Source organism: Bison bison, unplaced genomic scaffold, assembly GCF_000754665.1.
Source record: "Bison bison bison isolate TAMUID 2011002044 unplaced genomic scaffold, Bison_UMD1.0 scf7180017864525, whole genome shotgun sequence".
Taxonomy (NCBI): Eukaryota; Metazoa; Chordata; class Mammalia; order Artiodactyla; family Bovidae; genus Bison; species Bison bison.
In genome coordinates this window covers 12,277,953-12,291,067 of record NW_011495076.1, presented here as the reverse complement: position 1 = coordinate 12,291,067, position 13,115 = coordinate 12,277,953, and the positions used below count along the sequence as shown (strand labels likewise).

Genomic DNA, 13,115 nt, shown 5'->3' with positions numbered 1-13,115 from the left:
AAAAAGCAACAGCTGCCCTTTCGGTATTCATCAAAGAAAATCATATGGGGCAGCACATATACCCCAAATCCTTTCCAGCATCTAGCTGCCTACTGAAGGTGAGGTGGGCATGCAGAAAATGGCAAGAAGATTTGCAAGACAGTCATACCACAGCTAAAGAGAACTGACAATCTGACACACAGGTCCACCATATACCCATCACCACTAAACTCACAAAATACTACTGCTCTGCTGGGATTTGGGTAATTTCTCTTTCCCTTTCAAGATACAGAAGATGTTCTTTCTAATATGTTACAACTACAACAAAATGTTCAGAGGAGGGATTAAATGACACTATTTGCCCCAAGGGTACACTGTTTCTGAAAAGGTAGGGTGTTGCTCTCTTCACTGGACTAATAAGGTAGGTGCTTTTAAAGACACTTTCACTTATTAGAAAAGAGCACAATTCCCACCACAGCACATCTTAAACGGTACCCTTGAGGACTAAAAAAGTTAAACATGGGAGGGGGGACAGGAGGAGGACTGAGCTAGAAAAACACTAATTGAATAAATGTCCATGTATTTGAAGTACTTACTCTTTGGAGAATAACTGGCTTTATGATAAAGGATGCAACCAAATGGCAGCAGTACAAAGTCAGTGTCCCTTACTCCACAAAAAGAAAAGATGAACTTTTTCTCTATTTATAAAATTTAAAGAGGAAAAGAAATTTTAATTTTTGTGGAATTCCATATTTTAAAATATGAACTATCATTAAATCAAGCACTCAACATATGCATTTAAATGACTATTCCCCTCACTAAACTTTCTTTTTAGTACTTACATCCTTAAGCCTACATTACTTTGACCAGACTAAAATTGCATTTCCTCAAAGCAGATAAAGGGCAGACCTACTACTCCCATTTTTAGACATGGGAAATTTCGGTAAAGGAAAAGCTCAGTGAAATACATCATGATGGTAACAGATTACAGAAGCTATACTTCCTGCTTTGTACTAATGATTAATTTACACATAACATAGAACACTTTCATTTCAAAGGCTGAAAATAGTTTGTGTCCTAATTTATACAACTATGGGAGATTCAGATATACTAAGTTAGAAAAAATGAGACTCCAACACTGTCAGAGTTCTTCTGTAAAGTGAATCAAGAAGATATTCACTGAAGCGAGGTCAGAAAGAGCATTTATAAATTCTGTTGCCATAACTATGTAAGTTTTAACTCTGATAAACTTTTTACTCTTCCAGGTAAGTTTTTTTTGTCATTTTAAAGGTTCTTCAAATATGTGTGGTGGGTGGTGGGTGGGGGGTGCTTTGTGGGCGTTTAATACGATCTCAGTGAGACTAAACATGTTATAATGTGATTTCTAGGTTACCTCAAATTCCTGACCTGAAACATGAAGTCAACTTAATCAATCCAGTACTTGAAAATGAAGGCATGAAAATTGCTATTGACATTTCCTTTTCTTATACGCAAAGAGTTAAAAGCAGAGAAAGAAAATTTTAATCACATACAAGTGACAATATCAACAGAATTCAGAATAGTGATCACCTTTTGGCAAGGAACAGAAGTAATATTGGGACAAGCAATATTGACAGAGAAGGGTCATCACAAAAGAACTTTCTAGAGTAAAAACAATGTTCTGTATCTCAAACTGGGTAGCAGTTCCAAGGTGTAAACAGGCAAAAATTCAATGTGTTCCACACTTTGATTTATGCATTTTATTGTATGTGAACCATACCTCAATTTAAAAGTAAAAGCATTCAATACAAGTAAGTTACTGCAACCAGAAATTAGGGATAAGAATTATAAAATCAGAATATGTTAGAAAAAAAAAAATGAACCTTTCCAAGATCTAGCATAGCACTGTACACAGACTAGATAGCTAAACAAGTATTTACTGTAAAAATTTAGTAAAAATATACCAGGTGGTTTGGAAGATCCCTTCTGAACTAATTAGAACTTCTAATGTGACTGTTTTTCTAAACATTCTAAATATAGTCTCAGTCTATAAAACAGCCTCCAAAAGATGGAAATTAAAGGCCTAGAGAACCTATGCCTCAAACACAAAGAAAATACACTTGTCTCAACTCTGAGTACACATTTAAGGAATCTCCTTATCTAAGGAAGGCAGTCCATTCTCAACATTTTGCAGCCACTGACAGTACAAATCTATCTATGGTCTTCTAGTGACAAGCAGGAAACAAAACTTAATACTCAGTCAAGTTAAAAAAAAAAACCTACATGATGATGTTCTGTCTTCTGAATGGCATTCTATCTGTACAGCAATTTGGTAGCTATGGAGACCAAAAGCAACCAGCAGTTTTCAAACATAGATCATAGCACATGGGTGATATTATCAAAAGATGAGGTTTAACGATCAAGAAAGGCTATCTGCTGAGTAAATCTGGCCAGACGATGTTAGAGTCCCTGTGTCAAGAACCCAAAGGTTCCCACACTGAGTTTCAACTTCCATTTTCAGCTGAACAAAGTAATAGGACTAATTTTCCTTTAGGATGTAAATATTTCTATCTACTCTACCTAGGTTCCTACTTAAACAAAATTCAATAACTGAAACGAAACTGGAAGGTCTTCGCCACTAAATAATCTGTTTCTAATCCTGGGTGACAATAATTCCAAATGTATCATTTTAAGTCGATTCAAAAACCATTTTTAAATTATTTAAAAAATAAAACTATCACATGCTGAATGGGAATCACATTCATTGTTATTCTATCTTGACCTTGATAAGGCATTGTGGTAATTTCAGAAATGGGAAGCTTGTAGGTAAAACAACAAAAATAATCCACCCTTTAAAATAGCCAATCAAGAAACAGAAGACCTGAGGAGTATCAGCTCTCTTGAAATACTGCTATTCTGGAATAATCATCAACTATGCATAAATAATCACACTGATCACCCAAAATCAGAAAGGAGAGACTGAATTATATATTCATAAGAAATGTGTTTCTTAAATTGCTGCCCTAACCCTCTCTCCCCACAAAGCCAGTGTCTTGCCAATGTTTAAAGTCCTAGGTCAGCAGGTTGAGTCTCTTTATAAATTCTGAACTGTCACCTTTGCTTATGGATAATGACAAAATATTCTGCAGAGCCTGTATAACTGCATTGACAAGTTATACTATTCTACATCCAACATTAAATAAACCACGTTACTTAGGCTGGTCATCATTTTTCAAATACCCATTTTAGCTGTCCACAAGTGCCATCCAGCCCAGCCCCTTGTGCGGGGCCTGCTCTGCACCAAAGCAATTTCATTGTATAAGTTTTATGACAGATATGCTGCTGCTGGACTGTGGCGCTAGCCAGCATATCAAAATTGAAGCCATTGTATAAAAAAAAAAATCTATTTAAAAAAAAAAGCTTAACTTTTATTTTTTGTATCTACATATAATGTCTGTCCCTATGTTTCTGTAAAAATATGGGAAGAAGATATAATGACACCTCTTTCTCCTTTTAGATTAAAAAATGTAAGCCTTTTTTTCTTTCTTAATAAACACTATCATCTCAGATCCTCACAGTACCTATTTTAGGGTTTAAGGACCATTATAGAACCACAACAATAGATCAGTGACAGACTTGATCCCCCCAATTAACACATTCTGGGGAGGCTGCCTAGATTCCTGTCTTCCTCCCTCCCTCTTGGAGGCCTGATTTTGACCACTCTGACATCCCTGGCCTTAAGGATGAATAACCCAGTGAAGGGGAAGTCCTTTTCCTGAGACCAATTTATTTGTAATTAGAGTCAAAATACAAAGGCTGGTAATGACCTACGGCAAAGTGATATGAACTCCAAGCCAATGAAACCATGACAGCAAGCAGATTTCTAAATAGCAAAGTGAGATCCATTTACTTACATGAAGATTCAGTGCCAAACATGGCTGGCTCCAGAGGCTGCTTTTAAAAAATTAGAAGAATGGAAGAAAGAAGGAAGGAAGAAAAAAATCGAGGACAGTGTACGTGTGAGAGTGGAGAGATGAGCTGCTACACAGCAGAGGTCATGAAGACAGACAATGCAGTCCAAGCTGTGTCCAGCTGCCAGATTCTCCTCTTACAAGCTTCAGTGTTCTCCCGTGTGATTGAAAAGCAAGGTCTCCTACAGCACCAAAAACCGAAGAGCTGCTTTTGAAAATCCAATAGGGAAAGGCAGGCCGACGTGGCTCTTCTGGGATGCAGGGAGGCAGAACTAGGTAGCAGCGGGGGCAAGACTGGGAGCAGCAGCAACAGCGGATACTGCAATCCCCAGCCCAGTTATAGCAGTAAGACAATAGCAGGGCTTATGCATACACCGGTGACGTCAGAGACACTGCACAGACCGACTGCGCTGCTTGAGCCAGAGGCTCCAGGGGCTTCAGGGGAGCAAGCAATTCAAAGGGGAATTCCTTTGTCACAAAATGCCCAAGACCAAGAGCCACATACATATTCACATATATATTCACCCTCCTGACAAGATCTTCATCCTGAGATACCAAGCACTAAAAGAGACCTCAAAGAAATTTAAATATTGGCTTTATAGCAACCAACCACAAAGATATGCAAATTAGGGTTCTTGATTTTAGGCAGCAAGTAGAACTTTTCAAAGGAATTAAGAATATGAGAAATGAGAAAAATAACCTACCTTTTAAAATAACTCCAGAGTTCATTGCTTTTTCAGTAGGCTTGGGTAGACTGACAGATTAGGGGTTTCTACACTCAATCACAAGTATGTGAAAATATGTACACTATTCCACACATATCCTGGCATATAAATTCACAAGCAAATATAACAATAAAACAACACTATAAGGGCTTAAAACACTGTTTGACAGCCAGTGAGCACTCAAATGTTAAAGAATACATTATTAGCTATTTTACAACTATTATGCAAACATGAAAACCACTACTCTAGGAATATGTGTATGTACACATTTTTCCTATCCTATTTTTTTTGCTTTACTTTTCTTTATTTTGCCTTATGAGAATTCCTATCATTTTTCCAGGGTAACTCAGTAATGTTAATGCTGTGTACACACACCTGTGTACACCTGTGCAAGTAGGCATATATGATCAACAATCATATTTCTTTTTCACCCCACCAAGACAAAGAAGATATTATTATTTTGTCTCTTGATTCATTACCTGCATTACCTTTACTCTTAGAAATCTACTTTTTTCTAAAAGCTATAAGAGCATGGACTTTTATTAGAATATCTATCCAACACAAGCACAGAAAGTTTGTTTCAATATTTTAAAAATATTGAAATGCACAAAAAAGTGTGGGTGTTTTTCAATAATCCCATTGTTAAAGTTATATAAAACAAAAAGTTCAAAAGCTCAAGTTTCTTTTCCATTCATTCATCTAAGGTATATACTTTTTCTAATACTTTCTAAAGTATATAAGCATGTCTCTATATAACACAGCTTTTAAACACTAAATTCTTATATGGTGTGGAACTGCAAATTACCGTCTAAAAATATCATTAATAGTTCTTCTAGTCAGTATATGTACATCCTCCTCATCTTTAAATGGTTACATAATAGTCCATCGTATGGATGTGCATAAAGGTAATCTGACCTTCATCTTATCGAACATGCTAAACCATTATGGAAAAATTGCAATGATGCTACATAAGAACAAATGTTTTATTGTAGGTATGATAATAATGGGGCTTTCCTGGTGGCTCAGATGGTAAAGAATCTGTCTGCAATGCCAGACACTTGGGTTCAATCCCTGGGTCAGGAAGATACCCTGAAGAAGGGCAAGGCAATCCACTCCAATATTCTTGCCTGGAGGATCCCATGGACAGAGGAGCCTGGCGGGTTACAGTCCATAGGGTCACAAAGAGTCAGACACATCTGAAGTGATGGAACAAACACACACACAAGATAATAATAACCAATTTTTACTGAATGTTTACTCCGTACTAGGTATTATTTTGAAAATTTCACATATATCAGCTTACTTAATCTTCGTAACAATCCTACAAGGCAGATACCATTATTATCCACATTTGATAGATGGTGGTCATGCAGGTTACTAAATGATAAGCTGGGATTCAAACCCAGGCACTCTGGTTTCAACACATATGCTCTTAACTACTCATCTATAATGTCTCTTGAAAAAAAAAATACCAAAATTATATTTTAAGAATTCAACTAAAATAAAAGGAAAATAGAAATCAACAAAAAAATATGGAGAAGAAAGTTCTTAAAAGAAAAAGGTCACCAAAAACACTAAAAATGAGAGAAAATTTCAAAAATTAAGAAAAATGCATCCCTCCCAAAATAAGCAGTCCAGGTTAACAACCAGTGGAAAATACAAGTATACCTCAAAGATACTGTAGGCTCTGTTCCAGACCACCACAGTAAAGCAAGTCACACAACTTTCTGGTGTTCCAGTGTATACAAAAGTTATGTTTACACTGTACTATAGTTTATTAAGTGTGCCACAGCATTATGTCTAAAAAAATGTTAATTTTAAAATACTTTAATTGCTAAAAAATGCTGACCATCACCTGAGCCTTCAGTGAGTTGCAGTAATAACATCAAAGATCACTAATCACAGGTCACCATCATAACAAATGTCACAATGAAAAAGTTTAAAAAATTTGTGAGATGAAAGTTTGAGACAGAGACAGAGAGTGGGCAAATCTGTTGGAAAAAATGGTGCTGACAGACTTGCTTGATGCAGGGTTCCCCAAAACTTTCAACTTGTAAAAGGATGCAATTTATGCGAAGAGCAATAAAAGGAAGCTCAAGAAGATGAGGTATGCCTGTATCAATAATAGTGCTGATATATATAGCTGTAGGAAGTAGGAAAGGGCAATACACTTCAAAAGGGCTAAAACCAGAATACTATCTTACATGAGATCTGTTTTAAATTGTATACCAGATGTTGCACATGAATAGTCACACAAAAGGGGGTGATGTGGCCACAAGAAAGGCAAAAGGAAAAGTAGAATAAGCAAAGGATCCGTGGATAACAGATATAGTTATTCCTCCATATCAACCAGTTCCACATCTGTGGATTCAACCGACAATGGATCAAAATATTCAGGAAAAAATATTACAGAAAGTTCCAGAAGCAAAATTGGAACTTGACACAAGTTTTTTGTGTCAAAAATGCTATTTTTGACATAGCATTTGCATTGCATTTACATTGTACTTACAACTTACATAGCATTTATCTCATATTAGGTACTATAAGTAATCTTGAGGTGATTCAAAATATGCAGAGGGGATGTACGTAGGTTATATGAAAACACTACACAATTTTTATATAAGGTATTTGAGCATCTGCAGATTTGGGGTTGGGGGTAGTCTGAAACTATTCCCTGCGGATAACTGAGTAACAAATGTACTTTCCATAGTCTATATACAACAACTTCTTGCCAACTCACTGATGTAGCTCCTCTCTTCAGTTCATACATGATATCTATATGCATATGTAAATACATTTTCTGAGTGCCTATATTTATTTCTTGGCACAGACTTCTAACAGTAAGTTAAAGGCTGCATTATTTTTCAAGACATCTACTTTTTAGATAACTATAGCAGGATCAGGCTTCCCTAGGGCTCAGTTGGTAAAGAATCTGCCTGCAATGTGGGAGACCTGGATTCAATCCCTGGGTTGGGAAGATCCCCTGGAGGTGGGCATGGCAATCCACTCTGGTATTCTTGCCCGGAGAATCCCCATGGGCAGAGGAGCCTGGCAGGCTACAGTCCATGGGGTCGAAAAGAGTTGGACACGACTGAGCGACTAAGCACAGCATAGCAGAATCAGTATGTTTAAAAAAATTAGGTCTCACTTGCAGCAAAACTGGACACATATGACATCCTCTAATTCCTGTTAAGGTTTCTATAATCTTCAGATGTCAGAGGTATTTCTAAACACCTCTGGAAGGTTGGGATCCATATGGTTGAAGACCCATCTTTGAAAATATAGATTTTGAAATTTTAGTTTGCTCCCATTCTCTCCTCTGGGCAGCTAGCATGAGCTCAGAGAATGAAGACAAATTTTAATATGCTACCTAAGGAAAATGTAAAGAAAGGAAATGAAGGAAGAATAAAACTGACTAATGTCCTCCACACTCCTTCATAAAATCACATAATATAGTCTAAAACCAAAGTGATCTTTGGATTATCAATTATGTACAATTATGCCTGCCTGTGACCTTGCCTGCCTGCCACCCTGCCCTTCTATTAGTAAAGTGAGTACTGTTAATTTCAGGATAAAATTAGTAATGAAAGAAGAGATCAACATTCAAAATAATTTAGTGGTCAAAATAATTATTGTTAAACTAGAATGTTGTGAGAAAAACAATAGTAAAATATTAAAGTAAGTGAACAGTAATTTTTAGAAGAAACCCGATTCATAAATCGACTCAACAACTATTTCCTGAAAGCCTACTGTTTTGTACTCTAAGGGTACAGCCATTAACAAACTCCCTCCTCCGTAGAGCTTATATTCCAGAGGGTGAGGCAGACAAATATGTAATACATTCAGTGAGGGTATATGTTATAAAGAAAGATAAGAGGAATTAGAGGATGAGGAGTGATTGAATGGGAGGGTTATTTTAGGTAAAACAGTCAAGTAATGTCATCCTAAAAAGATGACTTCAACAGAGACCTGAAAAACTGAGAAGAAACCACATGGGTAACATGGAAACTACATGGGGAAAAGAACTTTCCAGAAAAGCAAAATAAATCTATTCTTAAATAATCAAGACTCAATTTACTATTGGAAGATAACCCCTCTAGTGCTGTGATGCTGTCATTAGTATCAATACAAAAGTGGTTGTGCTGAACTGTGCTGACACAAAATAAGTTCTATTTTCGAATGCAAAAGAATTCACTCTCCCATGAGCTGAAAACATGTGTTCTTCTCATCAAAGTTTAATATACCAAATATATCTATTTTTGCAAACATGGAAATATTTTTTAAAAATCACCATAGAAGACAACACTCAAAATAGCTTCCCACCACATCAGACAACTAATTTAGTTAATTTAATTATCTCTATTAATCTGGTAAGAATTTAAACCTCATTTTCTCTTAAGAGTACATACAGCAATTTTAAAAGTGTCATATCTGGAGTTCCTCTGGAGCTGTATCCTTTGTTCACATTAAAGTTTTATTTTCTTAGTATTCCTCTTGATGTTTATTTAGCATGTTAAAAGTGTGTGTCTTGAAACCAGAATTGAAAAAGACACGTGTACCCCAATGTTCATCGCAGCACTGTTTATAACAGCCAGGACATGGAAGCAACATAGATGTCCATCAGCAGATGAATGGATAAGAAAGCTGAGGTACATATACACAATGGAGTATTACTCAGCCATTAAAAAGAATACATTTGAATCAGTTCTAATGAGGTGGATGAAACTGGAGCCTATTATACAGAGTGAAGTAAGCCAGAAAGAAAAACACCAATACAGTATACTAACGCATATATATGGAATTTAGAAAGATGGTAACAATAACCCTGTATATGAGACAGCAAAAGAGACACTGATGTATAGAACAGTCTTTTGGACTCTGTGGGAGAGGGAGAGGGTGGGATGATTTGGGAGAATGGCATTGAAATATGTATAATATCATATATGAAACGAGTCGTCAGTCCAGGTTTGATGCACGATACTGGATGCTTAGGGCTGGTGCACTGGGACGACCCAGAGGGATGGTATGGGGAGGGAGGAGGGAGGAGGGTTCAGGATGGGGAAAACATGTATACCTGTGGCAGATTCATTTTGATATATGGCAAAACCAATACAATATTGTAAAGTTAAATAAAATAAAATTAAAAAAAAAAAGTGTGTGTCTTTTAAAATACCATCCATGAAAAAAAAATACCATGTATGGGTTATTACTTAAAAACAACAGAGAAGTGTTTTAATGGCAATATATAAACTACATAAAAATTTTAAAAATTAGTGATTCTGTCCTTTGGGGGAAAAAATTGTACAAATTTATAATTAAAAATATATGTATAGTGAAGCTCCCTAGTAAGACTTCAGAAATTTCATTTCTTTGTCTATAAAGTATATTCCTTCCTGCTTCAACACAGAAACAGACATAGAACCTTCTAACATACATGTAAGCCTTCTAACAAATAAGTATATTCTATTTTAGAGTCCCAGCACAAACTTCTGGAACACTAAAGTCAAAAGGAAAAGAAATCCAAAATCCAGAGAGAAAGAGAGATACTATTATTGTATTTGGTTTAAAGAACTCTAAAATAGGAAATATGGATTTATAGAAAAAATGTATTTGGGTATTTGGAATAATTAATTACTTCTAAATGTTTCAGCTTCAAAAAATATTCACCACAAAAGTCCTTTAGATAGCAAGTGCCTAAAATTTGCATTTTATTAACAATTTCACAATCATTTTATTTTCACCATAATTAGCTATCTTGCCAAAGATCTATCCATAGAGTAAAAGGGATCATTTATAAAGAACATGTAAGTGCTTAATTTAAATGCACTTTTTGTCATTATTTGGGGTACGGAAAATAGGTCTCTGTCCTGGTAGAAAAATCCTCTAAAGTTTTTGTTGTTTAGTTTATAAGGAATATGTCAGAAAAGTGTCACCATAACCCAAAAGTTCAAATTTAGGGAAATACAATTTTGAACTAGTTGCACAAATTTTGAGCAAAGATCCATGCCCTTATCTCCTATTACCACCTCACCTCTCAACCCCACTTCCACCCCATCCAATCTAAGGGAATCCCCTACTTACTCATCAAGAACCACCACCCACGGTTAACTTAACTTTACTCTTGTACCAACTTACCACTCAGTGAAACTAGAAGCTAAGAACAAGGTTAACAAGTTTAAAAAAAGAATAGGCTAGTTACACTCAGAAATTTAGGATAAAAACTGAAATTCTCCAATTCACTTCACCATGTCAACTCCATCTAAAAGATGGGGCCCACACATGTACAAAACAACCACCACAATGTCAAAAATGTTTTACAGTCTCCGTAGACTGTGTGTATATTTTATTCTCTCTGTGGCATAGTCTGAACTCGGATGTTTGTACTCTAAAGCTTCTTGACCAGAGGGTCGAAATATGAATTAAATATGAGTTGCTGTTTATTTTAACTCTGAGTATGGCTCAAAATAAATACAAGAAACAACAAGCACATGTCTGACAACTTCCCTTAAGTATATATGTATGCTAAATTAATCATGATTTATATACAACAAAGTAATACAACAGGAGTAAACTCATGCATAATAATTTTTTAAATACTTTCATTTACAAACATAACCAATGTAATTTTTAAATAATTCAGAATAGTGTATTTTAAGTAATTCTACATGGCTGGAAAATATTTTAAATTTAATTTTACCTGTATAATCCATAAAGAAGCAGTAGGCAGGGAACCGGGTATTTTCCAAAGTAAAACTCTATCAGACTCAAAATGAAACAGCTCCCTGGACAGCAAACCGCTCTGGGGACAGCCTCCTGCCATGTGACATTGAGCACACACACTTCTGCTTATCTCTGTTCAAGTTGCAACGGTCATGGCTCTGCTCTCCTTTGCCCGTTTTTTTAAAGTCATCCTTAGAAAAGTCTTTCTAGAAGACTTTTAGAAGAGAAGTATTATTTCTTCCCATTCATTCCTGTATTGTTAGTTTAAAACTAGGGAAAAAATAAATTTTCTTCTTTCTCTGAGTGAAAAGAACTCAAAATATGTATACTTCATCCTAGTACTCAACATTACCAAGCAGCATAACCTGAAAGGAGTCAGCAACCAAATTTTTAGGAAGAATAGTCTTTTGTCATTATGTTCATTCCTTTGATAGTGTGCACATGTGATCCATTTGAAACACATTTGATTTGTGAACAAACCTAATACAGGTAATGCAAGAACAATCCTTTAAAGCATATCTAAAACCTTTAACTCATTTGTCTGAGTCCTGAAACAGACATCAGATGAAAAGGACATATGATCATTCCTGTAACAGACTGTATCTGATGTAATCTTTTATGTCACATTGCCACATGCACTGAGCCATCTTTTTCTTCATTACCAATTGTTTTCATCTTGAATATGTCCTGGCTAAAGAAACCTTAAGAATGGTTACTTCATCTTGACACAACAATTCTTTAGACCTTGCCCAGACACAAGATACAAATTTTTAAATTTTTTATCAACAGTCTTTTCTTTTCAGCAACCTAAATGGTTGGATAATTTCCAGTTTATAAATATAGTAATACTCTCCCAGATTGCAACTACTTTGAGAAAGAAAAGTATTGATGTTTTGAGTGGTTTTATTGGAGTAGTGGGATATTTTGCTACTTTTCTTTCCATGGAATAGGTTTCTCCATAAGATAATTACAAAGTTGACAATACTAAACAATATGATTCTAATCTTCAATATAACATCAGAAGTATAAAGAGTACAGAAATTTAAACATTTTGAGCCCAACATCATCTATAATTCTATGAAATGAATGAGAAAGCATCATTACATTCAGCCATCTAGGCGATGCTTCATTACCATAAGCAGATCCCATTACACCACCATTCTGCTAACAGTCAAAAGCTGTTAATTCCCATCAACTTCACCTGTCACTGTTGCTAAGCAGCCCTGTCTTACTTCTGGGGCTTTAATTCTCTTTATCTCAATCTAGGGTACTGACTGGGGAGCTTTCCATGAGCCATGAAAATTTGATATACTTTTTCCCTGGTAATTAAAATGTGCAAATGGCTAAAACATTATGATTGTTTTAAAACAGTAAGCTAAAAATTCCCAATAATAGCTGTCTTAATTTCCACACAACTTACAAGTATGTGGAAATACTGATAGCCATTATCAGATGTCACAAGAAATGATGTTTTGAGTGTTTCACAACTTAGTGCTGTCAGCATGGATTTGAGCACCATTATTTTAAGAATAATTGTTTTATTTTTACCCTTTATATTTTATAACTCTTAAATCACAGATATTTTAAGGAAATGCATTTGATTCACAAGTAAGAACATAATGAAAAATCCAAATGAGAAAGTAGAAGACAGACAGACAGATGGGTGCTGCTGCTAAGTCGCTTCAGTCGTGTCCGACTCTGTGCGACCCCAGAGACGGCAGCCCACCAGGCTCCCCTGTCC

At 35.6% G+C, this 13,115-nt stretch overlaps 1 protein-coding gene across 5 annotated transcripts in view; it reads right to left on the bottom strand.

Annotated features, from left to right (window-relative positions):
• The window catches only part of ST7 (suppression of tumorigenicity 7), a 268,905-nt gene that overhangs the window by 208,528 nt on the left and 47,262 nt on the right, over positions 1-13,115 (bottom strand). The window contains exon 1 of one of the 5 annotated variants that reach the window (XM_010831219.1): positions 3,873-5,672. The exons of the other annotated variants lie outside the window; for them this stretch is intronic. Within the exon in view, the coding sequence (XP_010829521.1) occupies positions 3,873-3,894 (22 nt within the window). The 5' untranslated portion in view covers positions 3,895-5,672. Of the gene's footprint in view, positions 1-3,872; positions 5,673-13,115 lie in introns of those variants that run through there. 5 annotated transcript variants of the gene reach the window in all.